This window comes from Physcomitrium patens, chromosome 21 (genome assembly GCF_059467195.1).
Source record: "Physcomitrium patens ecotype Gransden chromosome 21, ASM5946719v1, whole genome shotgun sequence".
Taxonomy (NCBI): Eukaryota; Viridiplantae; Streptophyta; class Bryopsida; order Funariales; family Funariaceae; genus Physcomitrium; species Physcomitrium patens.
The window spans coordinates 4,326,969-4,354,751 of NC_143430.1; the positions used below are offsets into that span (position 1 = coordinate 4,326,969).

General features: G+C 40.8%; 5 protein-coding genes across 38 annotated transcripts; 3 read left to right on the forward strand and 2 right to left on the reverse strand.

The window, feature by feature from the left end:
• The first annotated feature begins 1,779 nt into the window (after nt 1-1,779).
• On the forward strand, nt 1,780-11,356 carry LOC112274240 (type I inositol polyphosphate 5-phosphatase 4). Of its 26 annotated transcripts, XM_090245881.1 has the most exons (16): nt 1,780-2,541; nt 2,770-2,880; nt 3,179-3,356; nt 3,713-3,778; nt 4,201-4,324; nt 4,972-5,050; nt 5,194-5,298; nt 5,515-6,121; nt 6,305-6,498; nt 6,767-6,875; nt 7,072-7,220; nt 7,430-7,664; nt 7,867-7,966; nt 8,225-8,365; nt 9,253-9,411; nt 9,644-11,356. In XM_090245881.1, exons 4-13 carry the CDS (start codon nt 3,758-3,760, stop codon nt 7,882-7,884), a joined length of 1,641 nt encoding a protein of 546 aa, XP_090102007.1. In that variant the 5' UTR covers nt 1,780-2,541; nt 2,770-2,880; nt 3,179-3,356; nt 3,713-3,757; the 3' UTR covers nt 7,885-7,966; nt 8,225-8,365; nt 9,253-9,411; nt 9,644-11,356. The 26 variants fall into 26 exon arrangements, with proteins under 26 accessions (XP_090102007.1, XP_090102002.1, XP_073385784.1 ...); XM_090245876.1 differs by having other exon boundaries at nt 8,209-8,365; nt 9,253-10,223; XM_073529683.2 differs by lacking the exons at nt 9,253-9,411; nt 9,644-11,356 and adding an exon at nt 8,516-8,971 and having other exon boundaries at nt 8,209-8,365.
• Nucleotides 11,357-12,145: 789 nt separating this feature from the next.
• LOC112274242 (uncharacterized) lies at nt 12,146-16,393 on the forward strand. Of its 5 annotated transcripts, none has more exons than XM_024503550.3 (4): nt 12,146-12,314; nt 13,583-13,777; nt 14,191-14,503; nt 14,844-16,393. In XM_024503550.3, the coding sequence occupies exons 3-4, from the start codon at nt 14,254-14,256 to the stop codon at nt 16,070-16,072; spliced, it is 1,479 nt and encodes a 492-aa protein (XP_024359318.1). In that variant the 5' UTR covers nt 12,146-12,314; nt 13,583-13,777; nt 14,191-14,253; the 3' UTR covers nt 16,073-16,393. The 5 variants fall into 5 exon arrangements, with proteins under 5 accessions (XP_024359318.1, XP_024359321.1, XP_090102010.1 ...); XM_024503553.2 differs by having other exon boundaries at nt 12,149-12,314; nt 13,596-13,777; XM_090245884.1 differs by lacking the exon at nt 12,146-12,314 and adding an exon at nt 12,327-12,492.
• Nucleotides 16,394-19,467: 3,074 nt separating this feature from the next.
• Nucleotides 19,468-23,689, reverse strand: LOC112274198 (uncharacterized). 4 transcript variants are annotated; one of them, XR_016499629.1, is made up of 7 exons: nt 23,433-23,689; nt 22,895-23,122; nt 22,034-22,603; nt 21,464-21,687; nt 20,643-21,297; nt 19,848-20,367; nt 19,468-19,701 (listed from the first exon to the last, which is right to left on the reverse strand). XR_016499629.1 is itself a non-coding variant. In XM_024503456.3 (6 exons), the coding sequence occupies exons 2-6, from the start codon at nt 22,971-22,973 to the stop codon at nt 20,093-20,095; spliced, it is 1,803 nt and encodes a 600-aa protein (XP_024359224.1). In that variant the 5' UTR covers nt 22,974-23,122; nt 23,433-23,689; the 3' UTR covers nt 19,468-20,092. The 4 variants fall into 4 exon arrangements, 1 of the variants encoding a protein (XP_024359224.1); XR_016499630.1 differs by having other exon boundaries at nt 19,468-19,734; XR_016499628.1 differs by having other exon boundaries at nt 19,468-19,745.
• A 560-nt stretch (nt 23,690-24,249) lies between these two features.
• LOC112274199 (uncharacterized) lies at nt 24,250-25,328 on the forward strand. 2 transcript variants are annotated; one of them, XM_024503457.3, is made up of 2 exons: nt 24,250-24,411; nt 24,595-25,328. In XM_024503457.3, the coding sequence occupies exons 1-2, from the start codon at nt 24,250-24,252 to the stop codon at nt 25,219-25,221; spliced, it is 789 nt and encodes a 262-aa protein (XP_024359225.1). In that variant the 3' UTR covers nt 25,222-25,328. The 2 variants fall into 2 exon arrangements, with proteins under 2 accessions (XP_024359225.1, XP_090101728.1); XM_090245602.1 differs by having other exon boundaries at nt 24,301-24,436.
• Nucleotides 25,329-25,497: 169 nt separating this feature from the next.
• LOC112274200 (UBA domain-containing protein 3) lies at nt 25,498-27,693 on the reverse strand. Its single transcript, XM_024503458.3, has 3 exons — nt 27,344-27,693; nt 26,881-27,014; nt 25,498-26,701 (listed from the first exon to the last, which is right to left on the reverse strand). The coding sequence occupies exons 1-3, from the start codon at nt 27,591-27,593 to the stop codon at nt 26,363-26,365; spliced, it is 723 nt and encodes a 240-aa protein (XP_024359226.1). The 5' UTR covers nt 27,594-27,693; the 3' UTR covers nt 25,498-26,362.
• Between the last annotated feature and the right edge of the window lie 90 nt (nt 27,694-27,783).

Consider the following 27,783-nt stretch of genomic DNA (forward strand, 5'->3'; position numbering starts at 1 on the left):
AAACAAAAAAGAATGAAATAGACATGCCCCCCTGCCCCAGTTTCGATGCTTTGGTGGTGGTGGAACCCAACTCCAGCACACCATCAAAAAGCATGGTTTACCCACACCAAGGAATGATAAAAACAAAATGGGAATAAGTGTGCATGTCTGCAGGAGAATGGGTGATGGATTGCAACCCACCTTTATTTTTATCAAAAAAGTGGTGTTTGTGTAAGTATCTTTGAGGTTGGATATGAAAGTACCACGTGCATGTTTCATTGAGGAGGAGCATTCCAATTGTGAGAATGTTATGATGGGGTATTGCCATCTGTTGTGTTGTGATATTCATTTTTAATTGTTTAAGTGTTTTTTGATTTAGTTCATTGAATTTATATCTTTTCTTTTTCTTATTATCCAAAACACACTTGTGTAGAGTGGATTTTTTGGTGCTCGTTTAGTGTTGTAAATAATTTCTAGACACACTCTAAATCATTTTTTTCCCCCTGTTCATTCTCTTCATCTCCTTCTGTGCTGGGAAGAGCAAATTCCACCAGCTTTAAAGGTAAAAGCTTGCACTATCATAAAGGTACTCTCAAAGAAAAGCATGAGGTAGCTCTTTCCTAATTATTGACCTCAGTATTAGATCAGGCTAAATTTTGAACATCATTAAGAAACTCCACCATTAGAAGAGTAAGAATAAACGAATGAATGGACGAAAGTTAATGTTTTTTTTTGTATTAAGGAAATGTTCACAACGCATGATTACACAACATTAAAAAAACGAAAGAAGAAAGTAAAAGTCTCAGGGTAATTAATGGACGCCATTTAGAATCTTGCCCGATGTTGTGATTCAGCATTTGAACCTCCCCAAGCTAAAAATAAAACCCAACACACTTTGGTACTTTCCATACTTGAAATCCACGTAGACAGCCACTGACAACAACGCCATGTGGGCAGAGACTCTAATCAGGAGCCTATGATCGGGGAATTCAAATCAGGGATTGCTAAGTGCCACGCTGGCAACTGAGGGGGGTACCAAAAATCAAAATTATCACGCGGTTTGAACACAACAGGGGAGTTTTGCCCTCCCTCCCCTGCCTCGGTTGGAGCTCCGCCTTCAATGGGTGGGGGGCATGTGAAGGGGGAGAATGTGAGGATACGTCTAAAGGGGGGAAAAAAAATTTATAATTTCTGAAATTCCGGTGCACGACCTCCCTTCTTTTTCCGGGAGCAGGTTGTGCTGGCTTCATTAAATGAATAGAAGGGCTTCCTGTTTGACTAACAGCCACAAACAATATTCCTCCACCAACCACAGTCTTTCAAAGTGTGTATTTCTGTTGTTGTGGTCATGGTTATTGTTACTATTACTACCACTACGGAAACGAAGATGGAGTTCATAGAAAGATGACCCTTCAGTACAATAAGTATTTTTTTAAAGTATTTTATTCAGTCGTGGTTTAGTTGCTCATTGATTTATGTCTCGAAAGCACACTACTTTCCGCTCTCTATTTTAGAATTTTAATTCCAATGTAAGAGATATGTTCCGCGTCCAGTTACAGAAGCAAGGTCCATATTCAAGCCCACACTTGGGAAGCTTCCAGGCGGATCATATAACTTCCGACTTCAAATCCCGCGACAGATCTAAATTGTCGAACGGAGTGAATCATCTAAGCATCGGGGGCAGCCCAGCAAGAGAAAAAAAGTAGCGGAAAAGCAAAGGAAAAGACAAATAGGAGCAAAAGCTAAACAGAAAATTAAAGGTGTCACCATCATCGTCGGCTCTCTCGGTTCACATTTCACCACCGTCGAGGGCAGCGATGGCCACCTCCTCTCCCTCTTGTTCCCCCGCACAGCTTCACAGATGCTCGACGCCTGCATTGCTTCGCATCATTGCAACCTTTTTTTCCCCCCACTAAGAGCGGTGCCCTGCCGCGTTCCCCCCATCCTCAGTGCTCTCTCTTGCAGGCTGGCTGGTTTAGTTTCACTATATCTCATTCATGCGGTGAGAAGGTAGACCTCTGGGTGTCTGCGGCTCCGACACGTTACTCTGAATAGTTTTGTCGCGTGCGTGTGCTTGGATCCCACTCTTTAGTGACCTCGCTCAGTGGTTTACTCCGTGATCGTGTCTGTATACTTCGGTCGTCTGTGTGGAGTGGTCTGTTCGACAGATTCGGCGTTTCTTTGACGTTTTGTTGTCGGTGCGTTTTTGTGAGAATAAGGGTCAGTGGTGTGTCAAGAGGCAGCTTGTGGTCAGAACAGCAGGAAGCGTGGGTTAGATTGGTGGAATTTAGCTTAGAGGCGAGGAACGGGGACAAGGCTTCGTGAGCCGCGCTTGAGGGATCATGTGTGACACAGTGTTAACCGCTTGAGGAGAATTTGGTGATATGAATGGTGTACGAGCAGTTGTTTTAGATTTCAGTATCGTGGAGGTAGTGTGCGTGTGTTCTTTGTTGTAGTTGTTTTCCCGTAGAGGTGATCGACGGCCAAGGGGCAGAGAGCTGTAACGGGGAACCACAGAAGGCACAAGTGGTATCAGTGGTTTCGTTTTGCGCTAATTGGCAGGTGACTCTTGGGTTCTGGTTTTCTGTATTATTGGTGAATGTTGTGGAATCGCTACCGTTCCTAGGTGAACACACTTCAAAGATTTGACGTTCTGTTGTACTGTGGGGCTTATGTTCAGAAGCTGTATGCCATTTCATTTGTTTCAAGCAATTCCATAGATCGCATTCGCTTTCACCGGAGAGCGGGCAGTTTTCATTTATCCTGTGCACTTTACTGTACTTCACGCAGCCCATGTTTGATATCTCGGTGCAGCAGCTTTCACCTGTTCTGACTTAGGACCATCCGCGAAAGTTGGACTGTGATTGGCGACAGTATCGTTCACATTTGGATTCTCTTCGGGTACAGGCTTCAACCCCTCCTTGTTTCGCAAAATCCATCTCTTCAGTTCTTGGCTACAGGTTTGAAAGGAAGTATTCGTATATTTCCACAAGACTTTCCATAGAGGCCAAGACATTCTTAGCTGTACCACACCAAGAGGTGACCATGATTATAGTCTCTCATCTGGTCGTTCTTTCCTTCGTTAAGCGCCTCGAATCTGAAAGAGATAACTAGCTTCAGTAACATGACTGGGAGGATAGCGATAAGAGATCCTTCTGTGATATTTTCGTGTTACTGAAATATCTTCTATTTGAAAAAGTAAGGAAGTAAGTGCGTCAATTTTGAAGATGCTGCCAAGTGAAGGATTCCATGCTGGTTCGCGAGAAAACGTTTTTTAAATAGTGAGCTTCAAGTAACGGTCGGGAGCTACTCCACAAACGACTTGGAATTTGACATTCCTTAAGCCCCTGAGCGTGGTTTTAATGATTCAGGTTCAGGTACACATTTTGCGTATTTCTGTCTTGATACTGACGTCCTGATTTTACTTAGAGTTCTGGTATAGTAGCTTGAAACTTGCGATATATTATCGTATTCTCTATGCTGTTGATTCGTTCTTGAGTCAATTTCTGTGATGATAGCATTGTACACTTCAGTAGGTCTTCTTATTTATCATCAGTGGTAATACAGTTTTTGATGCAACACATACGCACTTTTGCTGTGCTTTTCCATCGTACAGACGTTGATTGTGGTTTCTTGTTACTTCAATCACATGGTGAAACAAAAGTGAATTCATCCTACTCATCATTGTTGATTCTTAACTTACGAGATTCTGTCATTTTCCCGTGGCGTGCAGGTGCAAATTTCACACGTATAATTTGGGGTCTTAATAACTAACTCAATGCAAGGCAGTCTATCAGAGGTAGGTCGTAGGGATTTGGACGGGAATTAGCTTATCTATGATGTTTTAGAAATGTGGTAACCACTGGCTGTGGTTAAGTTGGAGATGTTTAAGGCCATCCTTCAGCTGTCGTACAGAATCAGAAGAGTTGATTTGCTAGTGTCGAGAAAGAGGTTGGTGATTTTGAAAATAAAAGAGCATGTGCAAGCTCAATGCTCAATCTCTCGACAGAGGTGGCTGTTATTCTCATTAATATTTGATGCTGCGATGAGCATTGTTGTATTGCATACTGAGTACAAGATTGTCACGTGCATGGCTGATTATGAACAGGGTTGATTACTTTGAAGGGTTTCATTCTCTTCATGATTCACGTGGATTTTTTGTGAGACATGTAGATTAGTAAAGTGTTTCTTAGCCCCCTAAACACGTTGCGGTCATTGCAGCTCTGGCCTCGGAAACTACTTAAGAAATGGCTCAGCTTTCAAGAGACCGGAGATGACTTTGATCGAGACAGTGACTCGAGTGGCGGGGAGTGCAGCGAGTCGGAAGACTTTGAAGATAGTGATAGTAAGAGCATATTAATTGCCACGCGTCCTCTCTTGGTCGCTAGTCTCTGAATGGTGTATTGTAACATCTCTTATTTATTTATTTATTTATATTTTTTTTCCTTTTATTTCTTTCTTTCTTACACTGCTGTCAACATTCTGTCTCTGCTTTAGAGAGTTCAATCTTAGCCTTAACTTGGTGGAGCTTGAAAGAATCGATACTCGAAGAATTTAAGGCTCTTGAGCATGTTATGCGGTTGGAGGCCTAGTTGTCACTTTGTTTTGAGTAGTTTATGCTTTGATTTTAGTATAAAATCATAGTTTAGCTTGTCGGAGTAAGAGTACTTTAACACACTTTACTGTGCAAGAAGTGCGTGCAATTACACCACGTCCAGCTAAGCCTATATTGGACATTATCAGGCGTAGAAGAGTCTGGTGATGAGGATGGAAGGGTACTGACTTAATCGGATCCTGATGCAGATGCCATGCTAAATAGGGGTCGTATTCAGTGTCACGATTCTTTTTATAGTTTGATGATTGTGTGCTCGATTTACAAGTTGCAATTTGATTCGTTAAGCTAGCAAGGTTTATAGTGTCTCTGGAAGTTGGTATTGCGGCTTCTCCCAACATTCCCGACCTGACGAAATGGCTTATTGCTGTGCATTACAGCCTTCAAATGCAAAAAACAGCTTATGCGAGTGCAGTCTGATATTCTCCGCGAGCAATTTGTTCAAAACGATGAATACAAGTAAGCTCTTTTTCTAAATTTTCAAATTTGGATCTTTTGAAGGCCTAAACGCTTGATTGTTCTTTTGTGATCCATTGGAGTCCAATACATGGACATATAATTAGATACTATACGCTTGATTGCTCTTTTGTGGAATGGAGCAGGGTTGCAGTTGGAACTTGGAATGTTGGAGGGTTACTTCCTCCAGATGATATTGACTTAACTGAATTCTTAGATACGTCTGATCCTGCAGACATCTATGTACTTGGGTGAGTACTCGTTACCTTGCTTGAGGTGTTTAAGTGGGTGCATCTCTCATTGATATACAGAAGCAATTGCTCCAAGTTAAGGTATTGATGTTGAGCATAATTGTGTGGGATCATATCGATTGTATCTTAAAATAATATTGCATTGTTTGGAATCATGGCGGTGAATTATAGTTAGTATAACTTGGTACTCATTATTTTAGGTTGAGGGGTTTTCAGGTTTCAGGAGATTGTACCACTTAATATCAACAATGTGTTGTGCGTTGAAAACGATGCACCGACTGTCGTATGGGATGGTTTAATTCGTCGGGCTTTGAACAACACAATGAAGTGTTGTAAGAAGTGTCTGAGAAGTCACAGCGTGCCACCATCTTCAATGTGGCATGAAAAGGAAGTCGCTAATCAAGATCTTGAAGACTCTGATAGTCTTGGGCTCAGGAATGTAGTTGCCACTGAAGAAACTCTGGAAACATCATTGCTTCTTCAGAAATTTCCAAACTCAAGCGATTTCTATCCGTCAAAAGACAAAACAGAAGCGAGGAAATCGGATCATACTTTGAAGTCTTTTACCAAGAATGTGAAATTACCGGAGGATTGGTTATGTGAAGTTACCACACCTGATAATGGTGCTACTGAGCAAACTTCACTGGAGAAATATTCTCAAGTTCTCAGAAAACATTCCTGTGATCAATATTTTAGAGTAGCAAGCAAGCAGATGGTGGGAGTTTTCATATCTGTGTGGGTGCGTTCAGATCTTCGGCGATATGTCCACAACGTCAAAGTTAGCGTTGTTGGCTGTGGAATTTTGAATTTCCTCAGGAACAAGGTATAGCTTGATCCAATTTTTTGATTTGTGGGATTCCAAGCGGAAAAACTCGCGTGCACTCTGATCACGATCATATTATGAACTTATGATCTTCGTATGAACGGAAAAAGTAGCTGCATGGAAGTTATTCTCGTTTTTATGTCAATGCTCTCCAGTGTTTTGATAAATAGTGACTGCATGCAGGGTGCAGTTTCTGTTAGCATGTCTCTCCACCAAACCAGCTTCTGTTTTGTGTGTACACATTTGACATCTGGTCTCAAAGAGGGTGACGAGTTTCGTCGAAATGCTGATGTTGCTGATGTTCTTCGTCGAACAGCATTTCCTAGATTGGTCAAACTTTCGGGGATACAGCTGCCAGAAACAATCATGGCACACGAGTAAGTATCACCTCACCTTTACATCGGCTTCTATTATTGTTCCTTCTAGCGTTGCAGGGCCTTCATGTAAGGCAGAGAATAATATATGTATGAATGGTTTTCCTTGTTCAAGTCTTTATGTTATATTACTTAGCCTTGTGGTTTAGTTACGAGTGCCTAAGACGTACATTGCAGTCGGTAGTGATGCCACTTTTGAAGATACGTTGGACCTACGGAATAATCGAAACCAATCCTTCTGTTTGTTTGCTGTCGACAAAATGATCTGCAGTCGTATCATATGGCTGGGTGACCTGAATTATCGAATTGATTTACCGGATAAGGAGACATGGATCCTAGTCAACCAGTGTGACTGGAAGAGTCTTCTTCCCAGAGATCAGGTATTAATCACGGAGTTTCAGGCCAATTTCCACATAAGAGAAACTAAAGTGGATACTTATCAGTAATCAGAATGAAATGCTACAGTCAGAATGAAAAATACGGGCTTTATCGGTAAGCGCTATATGTAGCTTGTTGTAGATTGCACTTCGAGGTCAATTTTATTCACACGCAACTTACTAGCTGTCATCTGAACAGCTGAGAATGGAGAGAGATGCTGGTCGGGTTTTTAAGGGCTGGCACGAGGATGCTATCAGTTTTCCACCAACATACAAGTTTGTGGAGGAATCTGATCAATACTTTGGTGAATATACGTTTAAAGGAGATAGGCGACGCACTCCTGCATGGTAAAGGCAATCTCTTTTGCTCAGAGGATCTCAGCAATTTTTCTTTAGTAAAATTCAGAGGTCTCCAATCTTTACGGCCATTATCATCGTGGTGCATTTGTTAACGTGTGATCTTTAAAGCCATAGCCTTCCTTAATGGCTTGAGCTGGAGGTTTTATTAACATTGACAGTTCTATTACTCAGCTGTAACGTAAAAGCATCACCTGCAGGTGTGATCGAATACTTTCCCATGGAAAGGGATTGAGACAGTTGAGTTACTCCATGGTGCAAGCAAGGCTTTCAGACCATCGACCTGTTGTTGCAAAGTTTATTGCTGAGGTGGAAGCAGTGAACAGCCGTAATTTCAAAAAAGCTTTCAAGCTACCAATTAGTAAAGTGAATGTTGAGGAGTATTTGCCGAAGGCTTTTTCTGTCTGCAAGTTTTGCAGCTTGCACAACCATGAGGTATTATGATAGGTTATTTTCCTACCTTCTATTGAGTGGTTAGAAAGATTGATGACTTCTAAACTAAGAGACTAGTTAAGGCAGTGTTCTAGAAAATCCTCTCTTCTACCCTTCTGGCTAGTACCTGGGAATCGATTAACTGAGTGCCGTGACCGAGTTCATTCTTCTTTGGAGCTTACAGATAGTTTTGTGTGATTAATAGATAGTGGAGTTCATATGATTACCGATGTCACCCTCAGAATATCTCAGCCTTGTGGGCCAGAAGTTCGTCGATGGCTGAATCCATAACGACCAATTTGTCGGTGAGCCTTACATCAACCACTTCAGTCGTTGCCAATTGGCATCGATTGACCCTCAATGTGACATTCAAAGTTTCACAGCCATGATGTGAAATCATCCGGATATACAACATTTAACCTAACGATTTGTCTTAGGTGATTAGGGTCCATAAATAAACCCACTAAATCACTAAATGCATGTGTGAGGCCAATACTTCATAAATAAGAATCTGAAATTTAGGTTCTAAATCCTGACTCGAGTGCAGCTCATTGAACGCTCAGTAAAAAGCTGTTGAAGGGCGTGCCGGATTCCCACAGACGGCCTACGGTGGAACATCAAGCTACTGAAGTAAATTCAGAGTTGTAGGAGAATGTGGCTGGATCATCAAGCAAGCATCTAATGGATGTAAATCGTTATTTAAGGTATGCATGACTCAATGAGGTAGTTACTGGCAAGGATATGCTACTTCTATCGCGATGTTTTTGTGTGCTCACATACTGGCGAGTTGGGATTTCCAAACGATTTATTGACAATGAAGGCGTGATGTTGATACTATTGTTTTCTGGATGCAGGGTACTATGTTGGGATTTAAGGCTTTCCTCTAACTTCTCGTAACAACATTTTACGAGATTTAGTGATGCAGTACATTGTAATCATAATAATTCCTGTGTGGATTACTAATCATAGTAGCTCATGTCGGTTCTCTAGTAGTAGTATCTATCTAGACTCATGTTGCTAGTATATCTTTACACTATCTGGTTCGGTACAGTATAGTTATGATGTAGGTTACTTACCTGAGTGTCAAAAGGAGAGATGTCCGGTAGTACATGTTTTACCTGAGCTTACTCTAGCTAGCTAAGCAGGGTAAGCAAAACTTATTGTTTCTATCAGAAGAGCTCGCCGAAACGAAATTTTCAGCTCTGTTCAAGCCCTTTGGGATTATTTGAGAGCTAGATCACGTCATTTTAAAGTATCGTACCTCCAATCAAGAGGATTTATTAATTGAATAGTTTATGGAATTACAAGACCATCAGTGTCTTCGTTGATAATACTATCTTTCCTTGCATTGCAATTATCACTCATCACTGTGTTCAGTGTGCCTGTAGGGCATTTACGCTGTGGACGTTATTGGAACTGAGTTAGATAGGTTCAACTTGTCAGTGTTGCATTGTTAAGAAGCGCAATTCAAGTTCACATGCATGAAATTTAATTCTCTAGCGGAAGTTGCCTTCAGTGAATTCGTTTCAATAGTGTGCTTATATACGGTTAAGAAGCTGATGTTTATCAATTCATCGTCTTGTTGTGCAAGGACGAGAATTAGCACCAGGAGCAGCTATAGGATAATTACAATCATCCTCAAAGCGGGGTACTTGCAGTAGTTTTCGATGGACTGGTGGCAAGGTTTCGCAAGTCCAGCAAAGCCATTCACGAGTGTATACCTTCGAACAAAGCTTATAGCCACACGGTGGTAGCTGCCCTAAACCCTAAACCCACTTATGCGCCTACAGATGTCCCCTAGAGGTATTCGCACACACTGTGTTCAATTCTGTGAACATAATTTCCATCAGCGACTGTGACCAATGTCGCTAGGTTTATTAGTTTACAACGATAGCGTCTAGCCGATCAGCGGTATGAAGACACCTGATGCACCGACTGGAAAGCACCGAAGACATGTTAACTAATGCCAACTCAACGTGCAGATTCAAATGATACTCTGCAGGAGGAGAGCTGGAGGCAGAGTTGGTTACATTCGCAAACCCAAGTTTGTGTTTCACAAATACTCCGAGAAGAAGCATTTCTGGAGATGTTGCTGTGATGTGCAGCATTTCAGCGAGTGGTTACATGGCTGAGAGCAAGTGCCAGGCCTCACGTGCTTTCGCTATCATGTCCAACTCCAGAGCTACCGTGAAAGCAAGGACTTCGCCGAGAACCCCAACAACACAAATTAATGAGAAAACAAATTTAGACACTCATCGCTTCTGTGAAGACCAATCGTTCTAATGCATGACAATATTCATCATGACGGCATGGACTATGATGTGGGACAGAGATTCATGGGACGTGCTTCTCGCCCTCCAATTCCTGTGACGAAGAGTTCACCCCTGCGTTGTACTGCATCGCGGAGCTCCAATTCATCCTAACTTTAACCAGTTCAAGCATAGAGTAGCATGCAAGGCTACGGGCTTGAACATGAATTGTAGTTGTGGAAAACGTTACCTCCCGAAGGCAGAGACACTACGCAAATAAATAAAAAAATTCAGAACACTGAGTACTTCTCTATATGATTTCATGCGATCAGAAATGTAGAAGCGGGAAACATGAAAAGATGACTACGCTTCCGGTTCGGAGAGAAGGCAGAAATGAATGCACAAACAAATAGCGAGGGAGGGTGGAACCCTTCATTCCATCGAAGCAGTCGCTCCAACGGATTTCAACTTTTCAATGAGTTGTTCTGCTTCCTCCTTCGGCACTCCCGATTTCAACACAACTGGTGCCTTCTCGACTAGCTCCTTTGCCTCCTTCAGCCCCAGGTCCGTGAACGTGCGAACCTCTTTGATGATCTTGATCTTGGACCCGGCGTCAAATTTCTCAAGCTTCACATCGAAGGAAGTTTTCTCCACTTTGGCCTCTGAAGTAGCCGGATCAGTGGTTTTACTACCACCCATTTGCATTTTGGCATCATCCCCATTGGCATCACCCCCATCCCCATCCCCTCCGGCAACCCTAATTTCCGCCGTAGCAAGATTGTGAGATCAGAGACCTCCAGCAGCGAGAGTTTGGAGATATCCTCAGCTAGCCTTTGCACCTTCTCAGACGGCGGGGTCCTGGCCTCAGTCTCGTCATCGGAATCGCTGGCTGCCGCACCGAAAAGTCTCAACCCCCTGTGCACCTCATTGCGCAGCAACGTTGGGCTGGCAGCAATGCGCAGAATCGATCGGAACCGTGAGGACCTGCCTGGACAAAACCACACTTGATTCATTGCAAAATGAACCCAGTACGCTGTAGCTTTCAGCACACCCTCCCCAGTCGATCATGTACATGCCGATTGCCAATTCGAGAACGTGAAAGCTCTCTTTCAGTGTGTCATCAACTCTAAAATCCCAAATGCTACAATCTCTTCGTTCTCGTATTCGCAAACCTCTCATCCAAGGTGCCACACTCTGAACCCTAAAACCCTAGTTTTACAAAATGCTCTGCAACAGCTACACCTGAATGAATCACACGCGAGACGAAGGCATTCAGAAAATTGCGAAAGAATAAGCCAACATTTTCTATTCTATTATATTTTTGAAACAAGAACATTGAAGGGCTCACAGTGTTGCTTACGCTTCTAGTGCTAGAGCAAAAGAATGCGATAAACTAATATTTGCAAAATCCTGGAGCCAGTTTCAGGCCAGAAACCGTTCTTGGTATTAACAGTCTTCAAGTATTGTGATAATTCATTACTTTCACATCTCTTTCACATCTTCATTGATAATGCTTTTACAAACAAACATTATTCGCTTTTGTTTCATTTTGTAAAATTTGGCAATTCCAAAAACGTACTTTTAATCCATTCTAGTCGACATTTCTATCATTTGTTGTCTAGTTACATACAAGAGTAGGGATTAAATTGATACTTTTATAGGCAATATAACAAGAAGATACGATTTAATAAAATTACTTTACAAAAATAAAAAAACTAACATCGGCCAAGAAGAAAATAACAATTAACAAGAAGAAAATGATAGTTAAAAATAATAATAAAAAAGAAGAAATTAACAATTAAAACGTTTTTTTTATAACCAATGCCCTTAGATAGAAACAGATTCAGTTAAATTGAAGAAACAACACCATCCATTGCTAATTTAAAAGTCAAGACAATACTAAAGAGACATTTTTTTTTGTCAAATGTTTTCAACATTAAAGCTATGCAAAAACGACAGTCCTTCACCCTCCTTCAACAAAGGAATTCACATATTATAGTTCCATGGTGGCACTTGTGTATGTCTTCCACTGGCCTCCTATTTCTCTGTAACAAAGTTCTCACCTCTTCTAATACCCCACAATATCACGATACTGCTCTGCGAAGTGGGCAGCGTATGAGTGGTGCAGAGTGAGAAAAATGGGATTAAAATAGAGTAGAATAGAATAGAATAAAGTAAAGTAGAGTAGGGTAGAATAGAGTAGAGTTGAGTAGAGTAGCAAGGTGATGACTTTTCTCATTTCTCAGCCAGGGCAGCCAGAAAGAGAGTTGCTTTGCAGGGCTGTGCTGGGCTGTGCTGGGCTGTGCTGTGAAGGGGATCTTTTTTTATTTTGCCAGTCACGTCTTTGCTTCGTTTCTGAGCTCGAGGGGTGAGCGTTGAATTCCCTTCGTTGGAACCTGCTCAGGTACTTCGATCCCATAATTCCAAAATCCAGTTCGCAACCCAGTTTTGCTTTGTGGGTGTGTTCGAAATAGCCCTGGCGGTGAAGAAGCGCTTTCGAAATGGCCAGTGAATTTGTGCGATAGTCGCAGTTAGGGGAATGAGGAGGAGGAGGAATGGTGTGGTTTTGTGGATGTGATTAGGTGGTGCATGTGGGGTTCAATTGTGTCCGGGCTTTTGCTGCTTTCTCTTGCCCTTGTTGCTGCCATTTCGTTCTCTCGGTGGCTGCAGCTGTGGGTTTACCGTTTTGCCTAGTTTTGCAGTGAGGAACCAGATTCACTGGTATGTTGCAGAATTCTGGTGTAGTGTTTTCATGTCTTTCTCCGTTACAAACCCTCTGGTTACAAATTTAGCTCTCGATATATATTTTTTCATCCCGTGGAGGTAGATTCTTATGAGGTTTCTCGCTTTCCTGTGAATTGTTTTTGGGTCCATTTAGTTGAGGATATGGTGAAATTTTAAGCCCGAAATTGTAGTTTTTTTCGTTGCGTTATTCCTCTCTCCGTGGAGTGCATTCTGGGTTCTATTCCTCTGTTCCTTGTGGTTAGACACCAATAGATTGCTTTCTACGTTCCTGATTGTATACGTTAATTCTATGAACCTATTTGTTGACTCGTCATCGGCAGCACCCAAGAGTTTGGACTAGTTTGTTGCATTGGAACTTTTTTTTGTGGTGCCATCTGTTTCAGTCTCCACCTTCTCAAATAGGCTATTGACTGGAGCGGATTATTGAATTAAATGGCCGTGATAACATGCCTTGTATGAGAGCAAATCACTTTCACCAAGGGATGTGTTAGGGACTAGGGGAAGAATTCAGTTTCCAGCTAGGTTTTTTGGGCATTCATTGTTTCAAGTTGTAGAGAAGCGTACAACTAGCTTGGTATCTAGAGAAAACCGTCATCTTTCTGATCACATGAACTGGGGTTTAGTGCTATCAAGATAAATCGGCATATCTTTCAGGGTGACTAAGCCGCGAAATATTTTGGGTGTGAAGAGCTAAGGCATAATGTATCATTGTGATTTTGTGGTTTGCAAATCTAAGTGGAAGAAGAACCAGTTCCATTGAGCACTAGCATTGGTGTCCTGCAAGTGACTTTAAAAATATATGATTATTGAAAAGCGAAAAGTTTACGGATTCGTTTTTAACTGAAATGCTTTTTATTTTATTTTATTTTTCCTTTTTTCATTATTTTGTAACACTCCAGAATGCTAATGCTTGACTAATGGTTGCAGCCCGGTGTTGTAGTCAACAGTTGATGAGTCGAACTGTCCTACTTGTTGCGAGATGCTGAAGCCCGGTGGAGACATGGTTGTTAGTTTGCACTTCAATGTGAGATCCTGTGGTTGACCTGCGTTTTTGAAGAAGGCCCGTATCATCAGCTTGCTGAATTCAAGTGAAAGCAAGTGCCTGATACGGTACCTATCCTGGTATGTTCTTCCCTTACGAACTGCTAAGTGACATGCCCTATCAAGGGAATAAATAGATGTTTGTATCATTGGAGTGCATAATATCAGTAGAAACTAGAAAATGGGAAACTTGTGGGTTTTGAAAAATTGGCGGTGCTTGTCGAATTGCTCAGTGGTACTATAAAATAGTGTGTTCTTAGAGGCATCCTAGAGGTGATATGCTTTATGCGAGTATTTGTCATGACTGGAATTTCTTTTTGAAGTGGGACTGCGGTGTTGAAAGAGTGCTAGTATTGTGTAGTTAGGATCACAATAGGAATCTGATTATTGAATAATCGGACAGTCATAGTAGCACAATGTGCAACTGCATTAGTTTCTTTCTTGATTATCCTTGATGTTTGAGATACTCATTGTGTGTACATTGGGCAATATAGTGGAGAAAGAAATCGAGCTTGCGAATTATTGAGTAAAGGATTTCAGCTATCTTGCTTCCTCTCATGATGACGAAAGATGATGACCAAGTGTCCGATTGGACGAAAGGGCTTCCTACAAGCGAAGAGCTTACACCTTTGTCACATACCTTAATATCTCGAATACTGGCAAGTGCCTTTAGAATAAAACATGAAGAACCAATGACAGAAGAAGATGTTCGGAGAGAATCTCAGGCTACCATTCACAATCTCTTCAAGCAAAAGCCCATTCCATCCTTTGATGCATTTCCAGCTTTTCAAGAACATGATGACGCTGGTAAGTTTTCGTCAAATGTTATTGGTTTTTTGATTATTATGTGAATTTCTACGTGAATGTTTAGATTGGTAAAGCTTCAAGTTCAAATTATCGGCTTTGATATGTCTGCTGTGGTTCATTGGTATTTGCTTGCAGCTTGAGATCATCTGGACACCCTTTGTATGCACATGGTTTTCCTTGTAGCATTACTGGCCGCTAATCTTGTTTTTGCAGAACTCTCTGTGGCCCGATCAGTTGCAATTTTAGATAGATCTTCAGAATGTTTAATGTCGTGATAGCTCCAAACGTAGTACTACTGGTTAATGCTGCAACATGTGATAAGAGTTCTCTGAGTTTGTAGGTGGCTATGGGTATGGAGTGGAGGGTCGCAGCAGTGGAGAGGAGTTCAGAGGTAACAGGCGAGTGGAAGAGGAGTTTCGAGAGAACCGAGGCGACGAAGAATTTAGAAAAGAGTTTAGGGGGAATCGACGGACCGAAGAGAGACGAGACGGGCGGTCCCTTGCAATCGAAGATCGCATGGATTATCGAGGTTCAGCTTTTGGATCTGAGATCCCAAAACAGACCCGCGCGAGTGGGAGCGACACCACAACTCCACCGAAGGGAAGTATGAAGAGCAATACTGGAGCTGGAGGATCTGTGGGGCAAGGCTTACAAGGCTCCGTGTCGATTACCGCGACAAACACTGGACGAGAACACTCCTCGACACCTGTGGGGAATACTAGGCCTGCAAGATATGGCCACGGAGCTGACACAGCTAATACCCACGAAAGGCCAATACAGCCCTCTTTACCTTACATAATGAACAGTCTGCCATATGGACCGTACGAGAGGGTGCCAGAGAGTTCGTATGGTGGCCCGAGAGAAGACGAAAGTAGCAGAGGAGGAGGGTCTACAGACTTCGGGCGAAAGATGGCAGATTTTGAGCTGGAGGATGCTAATTCCGCAGGAGGGCTTATGAACAGCAACGACGAGCCCCTCAAAAGGGCACGGCTTGTTTGGACTCCCCAGCTGCATAAACGATTTGTGGAAGCGGTTGGACATCTGGGGATTAAGAATGCAGTGCCTAAGACAATTATGCAGCTGATGAATGTAGAGGGCTTGACCCGGGAAAATGTGGCGTCTCATCTCCAGAAGTATCGGCTGTATCTCAAGCGTATGCAGGGCCTTTCTAATGATGGGCCATCGGCGTCAGATCACCTCTTCGCTTCGATGCCTTTGCCTCCTGGGATAATGGCTCCTGGCATGAATCCACATTTCATGGGAAGCTCTTCTAGTCAGCGTGACGATGGTGGCTCTGCTTTTGCAACCCCTATTATGCCCATGCCTTTCCAAGGGCTTGTTAGACCGGGACCCTTAGGAGGTTATGAGTACATGCCTTACGGTCCTATGGGTGGTGGTTTCATGCAACGGGCTCCAATGCCAGATCCTCGGGAGGCTGCTACAGAAAATGAGAGCCGGAGTCATGCTAGTAATAATCGAAGTAACAAATCCCAGAGCCAGAGCCAGAGTCATCAGAGCCTGCCAAGCTCGTCTTATCAGCATGCACTCCCATTGTTTCCTACAAACTGACTTTGAAGTTCACTCCTGGAAACCTTGTCACTGGCTCTCTTTATTCAGCATGGCCTTGATGGGTTCAGATGTCGAAGTAAGATTTTTCTAGACGACGTTCAAGCCCTGTCCTACCTGGCTAGTGACTGATGGTATGGTTCTCCTCTTTACAGTATGTATTGACCTCTTCTTGGTGTCTGCTGAAAAATAAATTGTATGATGTTAAGATGAACCTAGTTAATCTGTATATTTTAACTTAGATATTTACTAATAGTAATACTTTGTAGAAAACGTTGAGAGTGTATTTTGAATTTGTCGTGAAAGCAACCCTCTTTTTCTTTCTTTTTTTTTTCTTTATTTTTTTCTTTATTTTTTTCTTTATTTTTTTCTTTATTTTTTTCTTTATTTTTTTCTTTATTTTTTTTCTTTATTTTTTGCTTTATTTTTTTTTCTTTAACAGTTTTGTATGTATGGTTGACTCCAGAAGAAGCGCTAACAGTATTGTCTTTGGATATACTTTGCTGGTGTGTTCCCTTGTGCTTGAGAATGGAGTTGATAATCTAATGTCTTTTTTGTATATGTTCGCCTCTGCGGTTTTATGGTCATTTGGAGTTTGATCCAATTCTGCACACCACTTCTGGCACAGGCCGGATTGCAACATTTCGCAAAATTTTCGGTCATTTCACATCGTTTAAAAGCCATTTCGTTGGAATTGTTAATATATGTCACTAAGTCCGTTAGAGAGTGAGCATGTCTTATTTTAGAACAACAATTCAATTTGATCCAATTGGTGTGTTGCTACAATTTAAGATTATTGCATGCAAAAAAATTTAGTTTGTGTGATTAAATTGGAGTAACTGTTGAGTGAGTTGTATTCCTATTGAATATAAACTAAGTGTTCTATTGTGAACAATTGGAAGAGCAATATTCACTGAACAGAAACAAAACTATCTTAGAAACCTTTGTTAATATTATTTCAGTTGACTCTGACAACTACTTTAAGAGACTACATGAAATTAAGAGGAGAATATTAGAGTTAATTAGATTGTCAATATGATTAGAATTGGTTGCTTCTTTGTAGTACCAATTGATTAGAGTTTGGCAAAGACTAATTGCTGAAAAAAGAATGCTTGATGCTAAAAGACAAAATTCCTAAGCTACAGTTAACACCAATTTGTATAAGCAATAAGTTCTAAATTAAAAACAAAAATTGTTAATTTAAAACTAATGATTTAAATTACTCTTATTTCTAATTTCCTAATTTTATCTAAAATATACTATCAAAAAACTATAAAATTTATATATGAATCTTAAAAAATTATAATACATAAAATTTATAAAAGAAGGGCATGAAATTTACATTAAGGTTTGAGATTGGAATTTATAGTGTATGTAAACATATACATAAAATACATAAGTTTAATGTTGTTGAAGCAATCTGTTCAAGTATTTTCTCTATAATAATCATATATATATATATATATATATATATATTTACATATACATGTATATTTTATCTTAAAGCAATCAACAAAAGCTTAAGATAAAAAATTTAATTATGAACATAGAGTGTTGTCTTTTACATTCTAAATATGAATGTGTCGGAAAAAAATTGAAAAAAAAAAAAATGAAAAAAAAAAAAAAAAAACCTACGCCATTTAATATTTTGTAAAGTAAATTCTAAAACTAGTATCAAGATTTATCAAACTAGTTAGTTAAAGGGCCTCCACCAACAAAAAAAGAATGGAAAATAAGAATCTACTTCAATTTATTATTTATTAAGTTTTATGATTTTAAAAAACATTATAGGTATTGTTGATTTTGTCTACTAAATTTTTTTACTATAAGAAATAAAATATTAAATACCTTATCAGCACTAGTTTTGTATGGCTTTGTACATAATAATAATAATAATCAAAATATAAAAGAGACTAAATTTACATATTTTTAAATTTAAATTGTAATTTTACATCAAATATTTTTATTATGTTGATCTATATCAAAACTTAATTTATATGGTCTTTATATCTAAAAACTTGTTTTAAAGGATCATGGTCTAAAAGTCTTGTAAAGATCCACTTAATAAATAAAATTAGTCCTTTAGAAGTCTTTGCATTAAGAGATAGTATGGAATTAAATGAGGCTATGAAATGGACAAAGTCGAATTTCATTATAGTTCTAATTATAATATCTTATCTCTCAAATTTGACAATTGTGTCAAGAATAAAAAATTTAACAGATACTTTTGGCAATTTCTAATACAACTTAATTTTTTTTAAAATATAACTCTTTTGGAAACAACATTGTTCATGTTATATATATATAAAAAAATACATTTTATCCCATGTTTTCTTCTCTTTGCTTTTAGGTTGATTTTCCAACTATGAAGTCAACCAAGGGAGGCTTCTTAATCTCAATCAATTACAAGCTTTGGAAGTTGTAGTCTCTTGCCTTATTTCTTAATTATAAGAGATTCTTCAAATAGATTAAATTACAAATCTTAATATGCTTCTATAAATGCTGACATCTTTTAAAGAAGTTTATATTTATATTTTAACAAAAACACTGTTTTATTGTGAACAAATCCAAAAATATCAAATAAATAAATAAATAAATAACTATGCTATTACTCTTTTTGTTTTTTGCCAATGCCAATGTCATTATAAAAAATTCAACTTCTAAATATATAGATTGAGTTGGTAAATAACATATGAAAAACATAAAGAAGATTTTGTAATAATGATAAAAATGTATTGGTTATTATTCTATGGTATAAAAATATATGAATTACTTTGATTTTTATACAATATAGAAAGATAATATATATATATATATATATATATATATATATTTGTACTTTCAATTTAATTACAGATATAATGAACAAGTGTATAAATTAAATTTTTGGTTGAATATGCTTTATGAAATTGTTACATTTAAACATTTTTTTAGCAGAACTAAGACTATGTCATATAAATCTTATTAACATGCTGATTACATCAATCTCAAAAAAGCCATTGAATATAATTCATGAAATATTTTCCTAAAATTTAGTCCATTCATATTTCATTTTGATAGAATACATATATGCATATTTATAAATATATGTCTAAATTTATATCTATTGCCTATTAAAGATAAATTCAATTTGCTCATTAATAAACTTGTGACTATATCTTAGTAGCAATGCTCAATTTAATTTGCATTACATTCTAATATTGGATTTACTCATTACTTTTAGAAATTTTTGTTGTACCTTCGTCAAATCTACAACAACATCGCTGTTTGTGGTCTTGAGAGTGGTTACCAACATTTTTGTTTAGAGCAGCAACTAAATGCCTTCCCAAATTAGTACATAAGATTATATCAAACACGTTGAATACCAAATAGACTTGTTAATTTCAATGTAGACTCAATTATGGTTTAACGTATTTTTACATTAAAAATTCCTTAACCTTGTTAATATAAGGATCACATGTGGATTTGTTCTCATGAACAGAACAGAATAAATATTCCAAATTCCCTCAACTCTAGTTGGTGAAGAGAAGAATTCTTCACATCGTTGCTGTATCAGTCAAGTCTTCATTCATTGAAGGTCCCATCCATTCTCAAATAGCTCAGCTTTGGACTGAGCTGATGGCATCCACCTTCTGAAAAGCCACCATTCAGCATTCTCCAATCTTCTGAAAAGCCTCTGAACAACAACATTTGATGCAGTAATCATCATTCAAGTATTAAGACACCTAGATAAATGACAAAAAGAGAGCGTGAACTAAGAGAGGTAAGGTTTACTTACAAAAATGAACCCAAGTACTGCTTGAGGTTTGATATCCGGCAGTCAATGAAGATATCAAGAAGAGATTCGACTACTAGAACTGCTTTCCTTGAAAATTCACTATATTTTAATGCGTTTTGGTTGTTGCTCCTTCCAGCACACTAGTGTTCGTTTCCAGTGTAATATCAGAGACTAGGCATGCCTTTTCTTCAAGTGGTAGTTTTTAATGCTGTAGCATAATGCCTTTCTGAAAAGAATGTGAATCATCATCTGTCAGAATTTAAAGCATCCCATATGTTACCATTATGCCTCGGCCACTTCATCTTAACAGCATTCAGAACTGAAGGTGGGAGAACACTTGGAGATTCCGATCGTTCCTCATGTAGAAGATCTACAATATCAGATAAAGCAGCCCTCAGCCTGTCTAAAATACTTGAGGGTCCTTCCACATGAGCGTAACCTAATGAAGAATGTTCCAGAAATCCCTTTTCAAAGTCTGATTTAGAAGTTGTTGACGTTGCTCCACTCTCACTCTTGTGAGCTGCACATTGGAAACAGATTGACAGATGAATGACGAGAAAAATACCATCTTAGAAAATTAAATATGAAAATCCACACGCCTATGTGCCAAAGATTTAAATTTCAAACTGGACAAGCAACACTATCAAGTATATCAAAACATAGAATACCGCCACAAGAACAAGTGATTCCTCAAAATCCACATTATCTCTGCGTGATATGTTGTTGAAATCAATACCTGTTTCATAAATTCAAGAATCATTATGTAATGAGCGTAATAGGTTCAGTGCACCTTACCCCGTTCAGCAGATCCTAGTCCTTCGGCGATGGGTTGAAATGTTCCTTCTCGTTTAACCTGCTTTGACCTAAATTTCCCTCTTGTAGGTTCTAATAAAACCTTCAACGACAAAAGAGCTTCACTTGTCGGCTCAATCAGTGGTACTAAAAAACTTCGTACAGAATCAGCACCTTCATGTCCTGCCGTCAAAAAGATATGTGTGCCAATCAACGCATTTACTAGCAACAGTTCCATATTTTCTTCTGATTCGTAACAGCCATCCTCCAGAGTAGCACCTTGCATGTCAGACTGTCTAGGAGAAACATTATCAACAACTTTGGTTTTCGTATCAAGCTCAAGCTGTCCCTCTCCTTGCGCTAGCATCCCCCAAAAGACCAAAGGTTTCAGCCAAGGAATTAGTAGATACTCTCCAAAGAGCTTGATATCACGGGAAGCTAATTTACAGGCCATTATAATGGCTGTATGATGCATGTTCACAACCAAACGTGCTGCCAAAGTTCCTTCCTTAAGACCACCCTCTTGCCCTGGCAGAGGAGCTAGGATCAGGGGTGGCAGTTGTGGGGATATCGCTTCATAGTATTCCTGTGTCGTGGCAACATATCTCGGAACTTTGGCCAGATGCAAAGCAATGTGCTCATATGCTTTCACATTTCCCTGAAACAGCAATGATCGCTTAGTGATCATGAATTGGATTATAATACATTCTTCCCACAGGCATCAAACTTACCTACAAGGTGAGAAATAAAAACATATGTATGTATCAATATGTACTGGAAACAAACACATCATCATAACACGCAATTTCCACAGATGTGCTCACCTCTTGTATGCCCCCAACAAGCCTCTCCATAGAAGCCGCTACCCCTCCTCTTCTCATCACGAGCTTAGATAACATCCTTCCTGCATTTTCTTTTAACCAATGAGGAGGACCAGGTTCTTTTTGCCCAAGCAGCGTTAAGAGGGCTTCGACCATGTGAGCAACAGGCAGAACTTTGACCATTTGGTTTATCCTTTCTGTCGCGAGCTTCTTCCATTCATCTTTGCCTGCGATCATGAAATCACGTTCTCACGATCAACTTATTAAACACAAATTCGTAGTATATAACAGCGATACGACCAGCCAATCCTCAATACGTGGTGTACAGCACAAGGTCATGTGAGCCAGAGTCACAAAGTTCAACTACTCCGACCGTTGGCATCAGCAATCTATGTTACAGTTTCCCTGGAGACACTATTAATCTTGTAACGAGGATCTCAACAAGAGGCATTAACGTTTCCTATTCAAATCTCCATTGATCTCATGAACAAGTCTTACAATTTAGAAAAATCTTCAACAGATAAAATATATAGACAAAGGTATTAAAGGAAAGCTCAAATTAATCATGTCTACCTGAAAGAGAGAGCTGAATAAATGCTGCACAAAGGTCAGGGAGATGGTGAAACATAACAAGCTGATGTAGAGCTGCTGCTGGAAGGTTAGTCGCCTCAGTAAGTGTTTCTCCTCCTTTCTCCGTAGGATTGCTCGGCTCGCTACATTGTCCAATTGACGTTGCATCCAAGCCAGATGGTTCTGAGTTAATCTTCTGAGGGCTGTCTAGAATGAGACCAGCCAAGAGCTCCGCAGACTGGAGAAGAGATGGTGCGTCTTTGGACATTTGAGCTCCAACAAGCCCTACAGAGGAGCCGGAACCTTCACCTGAGACATGTTCCTTCAACGCAGCTGCTGCAGAGGCTGCCGATTTTTCCCCGAAACGTTTTTCCAAGGGTATGCCCACTCCAGGACTCAAATGAGGGTATATCCCCCACCTTACCACTAGCTCCAAGATGGCCTTCACAACAGTAGTATCTGAGGAACTGAGTACCGTACTCTTGCCATTGTCTATTGATGAATAAACACTCTCCAGAAGCCGGAAGGTACATTCCAAAACTCGCTCAGTTGCTCCACTGTCTTGAGTTGCATCTGTAACCAGCAATGGTTTATGACATCATGGTAGAGTGAGTCAGAAAAGGTAGAACTCGTTCTCGACAATGTAAACATTCGTATTGAAAGACAGCGCCTATGATAGCAAAACCCTAAATTCCTGGGCAAAAAGTCCAACATCCTTCAAATTCTCGAATTGTTTTTCTGACAATCGCATAGTCGATGCAAACACAACGAGCGGTTAGAAGGAAAATTCCCCGATTAAGTTTTCGGAAATGACCCAAAACTTTCAATCTGCGCTAAACCTATTCGTCAGAAACAATTTCATACCTGGACGTTTTACTGAGGACAGCACTTTACGGGCTTCGCGTAACGCTTCTCGCACAACGGGCTCCTGCTCGCTCACCATCCCCGCAAAGCAAAACAACTCACACTTTGGAATAACATGTAACCCTAGGGTTTCACTGATTGAAGTTTACGATCCGCTTTCGTCTGAAGTTGAACATGCGCAATTCCGCGCTTCACAAGCCGCAATCACTTGAATGAGCGCGTCTACAACTGGACATATTCGGCTCATATGTCAAAACATTTTCAAAGCACCATGTCCAAATAGTGATCAAAAGCCGCTGTAGTGGTCGTAAATACGCCCTCGCAAATCGAGCCACATGTTGATTAACAAAACTCAATTTCTCTGCTTCAGAGCAATGGGCGACACCGTTCTCTTTCGGTGGCAGCGACGAGATGCAATTTTGGACAGGTTGATACTAGAACCCTGATGGTAATCAAGACCACCGTAACCACATGCAAACTTCAACAGAAGACTTGCCTGGATCCCAGTTTGACGTCAAAAAGTTTCTACGCAGCTTACCTCCAGATATTTCACCTTCAACCGAGGACTATTACTTCACACGATGGGGAATTCCCCTAGAAGAATTGAGCCCAAAGATTTGCTAAACGAGCTCGAAGTCCATTCGGAACGCGGCATGGCTGTGATGAATTAATTTCCTTCGTCGATTTGAACGCTGGATTCTTATTACGGCATGTCTCACTGCCACGTGGGTTTCCACACGAGTTGCATCGAAGCCCAGGCAAGACGTCTGTATTCTTGAGCCTTACGCATTTTGGGTGGTGAGCAAGAATCGTACTCAGGAAAGATTCGAGGAAAGAGTCGAGGGTTTAGACTTTTGCACAGTTAAACATGCTGTAGTGTGATACGCATAGCAAACAGAAAGGATACTGAACTATGAGCACCTCGGTCTTGAGTTGATGAGAAAAGTGTACTAGAACAGTCCTGCTCTTGCCGATTCCTCTTTCAATTAACGTTCTCTCGATTTCTGAGTCGGAGTAGTGATCCACAGTTTTGGTAAATGCTCATCAACCTCTTCTGTTCCCGCATCTCATTATTCACTGTCATTCTGCTGCATTGTGTCATGATTGCCATCTATTCCTTGTTTATCAGCCAATTCCACAACAATGCAACAACCCACAAATTTTTGGCATTAGATAGACACTCAATTTTTTCGCCTCCCACAGAGCAACCCCCTTTTCCCCACACCATCACCAACTTCTTCGTTGTTTGAAGCATTCTCATAATATCATTGGTCATTCCCTTCGCTAAATTAAATCCTTTGTCTCCTCTTTTCTCGTGTTTTGTTTCAGAGCAACGCAAGGTCGACACAGGTGGAATGGCAAAGGAAACGGAGAACTTGTTCGTCAAGCAAGCTGAGGTTTACAAGAGAGCGAGGCCGCATGCCCCAGAGGAGCTCTATTCATACTTGGCGTCGCTCACCCCATCTCATGAATTGGCATGGGATGTGGGCACTGGCAATGGTCAAGCTGCAGCTGTGGTATGGCGTCTCATACACCCCTTTGGTAACATCTATATCTCCATCACCCGTTACATTCGAATCCCTTTCTGTGTAGCTCTGTTAACAAAGTTCCTTGTGCCGTCCACACCCAAAGGATTAGCAGTAATACGGTACTCATGCTGATTTCTCATGCACTGCACTATGCTTTCTGTCTTCTAACAGATCTCCAAGCACTACAAGAAGGTCATAGCAACAGATGTGGCTGCTGAACAGCTTAGCCACGCTGAGCAAAGGCCCAACATCACTTACGCTGCAACTCCAACTACCCTTTCTAAAGACGACCTAACCCGTATCGTCGGTCCTGAAGGCTCAGTTGATTTGGTCCTAATCGTCGAAGCGCTGCACTGGTTCGACCTCGACAAATTCTACGACAACGTAAAGTATGTTCTTCGCAAGCCAGGGGGGTTGATCGCAGCAACTGTTTATCCGCCCATGCTCAGAGTAAACCCCCGACTAGACAAAGTCCTCAACGATTTTAACGACACCATTAAACATCACTGGGCTCCTCAAGTGGATCATGTGGTGAATTTGTACAAGAACCTTCCCTTTCCTTTTGCACCCGTAGAGCAAGCAGATGAAAGAGTCTCTCGATTTAAGATGTCTTTGGATGCCACCCTCGACGATTACCTGAATTACCTTGAGTCGTGGTCGGCAGTGCAAACTGCTATCGACAATGGGGAGGATCCTCTGAACGAGCATTGGAGGAAACTATTTGCTGAGGCATGGGGAGCTCCGGAGACAGAGCATACCGTGAAGTGGCCTTTCAAGGTCCTTCTCGGTAAAGTGTAAAGGGTTACTTACTCCATAGTCGACTGAGTTTCTTGAGAAATTTGGTGACCATTCCATGTACTTTCTGATGAGAAATGAAGAAGAAATCTACGATCTCTGATTCATAACCTTGGTGAGGTAAGTGAGGGAATACATTTGTTGTCATTCTCCATATATACAGAAAGAATGATGGCTGAACTAGCAGCCAGTGCACGTTTTGGTATACATGAGAATGATGCACTAATAATTTACTACATTAGCAACTATATAAAGAAAATCTCATTGAAGTGATTGGGATTATTCGCAATAGATCTACTTTATATAAAATCAATCTTGAATAGTACATAAGTATTAATAAAATACAACTGTATGACAACAAACGTTCACCTTTACGCTCAAAGTTATCTAGGTACCTCACAGTAACACCTTTTGTTCCACGTAAACTATTGCACATTTTATGCCAACGTTGCACACCAGCACACTAAGTATAGAAATCCATTCACAAAGTGCGATTTTCAATTCTAACCTAAAAGAATTCACGGACTTACAGAACAAAACGCTAATCAAACAATGGGTAAACAGATCACTAAAGACACAGGTCTAGATGATTTCAATTTCAATGGATGAGGAGAATAGTAACGAAGGACAGCCCACAACAAAACAATCCAAATACGATTGAGAAAGACCAGACTCAAAGAAGCAATGAAGCAGTGAGCAAACAAAACAAGGGGAGAAGCAAAGTCCAGGATGCTCAGCACCAAGGAATTGGAAGAATTAGCGAGTGATTACCGATTGTTTCGTGTGCCGTTCCTCCGAGCAACGCTCCAGTAAGTAAAGAAAGACATGCGCCTGACTCCATCTCTACGTTGCCATGCACTCTGCGAAAGCACTTGGTCCTCCTCACGCAATCCACCAACTGAGCCAAGCCAGCTGCGTAATAAACGACCACAACCAACCAGACGGAGCCCGACGAGACACAACCTGCAGCTTATGATTCGTTGATCGACCTAAACATGTCCTACGTTCAATTAATTGAACACATAGTTGTAGAAATCTAACTTCGAACGTCGCTTCTCCTTCAAATCCATGACTAGCAAGCTCCAGCTTGGTTGAATACAAAAACAACTAATGCCACTGAGCCGAAGCACACAGCTGTTGAAGACTACCCCTGAACGAAGTCTCCAAACTCTTCATCGTCATCATCAACAGATCCAGGTTGCTGTTTCCCATCTGTGATTGCAAAAGCAAGACCAATACTAGATTGCGAGTTCAGAAGGTCTGGCAAAGTTTCAGCCGAGCCACTCGTCCTATACAGGCTGGATCCAGGACAGCTCGGTTTGGGGCGAAAGTCGTCTGGTGTGGTGGTGCGAGCTCCACTACTGCTGGATTCATTCGATGGAGACAAACAATTCGGCCCGCACCGTATAGCTCCTCGTGGTAGAAGTTTCACTTGTGGACTTGGGATTTTATTGGAGGCGACGAGGTTAACAGGCTCAGCCACCTACACATTGGAATGCTGATTCAAATGGATTCCTTTATTTCTACCGCAACCATTCTCAGCATGTGATGAGTGGGAAATCTTTGAGATCAAAATTTCAAATTCAAAACATAACAATCAGATTGCTCAACGTTAAAATGAGCACCGTAATCCTTTTTACATCTGAAAACCACGAGGATTACCTGCGGGGGGATGGAAGGCGGTTCTTTGTCCGGAGAACAAAAGAGCTTCCTCTCGTATTTGTCGCGGATATATTTCTCTACTTCAAAATCTGGAGAGTCAGCATTTGGACGCTGAAATATAGGAGGAGCGTTCTCTGCAAAGTGGACGATGCGACGATTCTCAACACTCAAGTCAAATCGCATGAGGTGGAATGACTCATTCTAAATCCATATCAGCTCCAGATTGCAATACAACCACGAGATTGCAAAAGAACAACTTACGAATTTACTTGCGAGATTTCTTGCCACGGGGACGAAAGTGTAGGGTCTAAATTCAGAGCATATGATCAAGTGTAGTTCAAACTCTGCTGAAATTTCAAAAGGAGGACACTGTAGCAGCACACAACCAAAGGCTTCAGCCCAATATAGCCCAGAGGGTTCAACACACTCAGAAATTCAACTGCGATGCAAACCCTCCGCGTACCTTCCCAATACGAATTCGCGACAGTGTTCCCTATGGACCTCATTCGGTGCACTTCCTCCGAGCTCCAGCGATCCAAACCCACAGTCTTGGTACGCGTGATGTGCGTTCCCATGGACCGATGTATGCCATAGCAGCGATTGCACAGGAAGACGGCCAAGTTGATGGACGCGAAGCGCGGGTACCTCCCACCGCAATCCGCACAAGAGCCATTCCCAGGAGACTTCAGCAACATCCGCAGCTCTTGCTCCATCGCTCCTGCAAGTCGCTATTCTGCATCACGAATCCCCAACTCCAAATGTCGAAAACTGGGGCTACTCTTCAGCCCCGTGCCGCTCGGTATGAGCAACGGCACAACTTCCGAAACCGCTTTACCACGCCACCATTCTGGTTATTTGTTTTCTATTTCTTTTGCATCTTATAATATGATTTTTGGAATATTG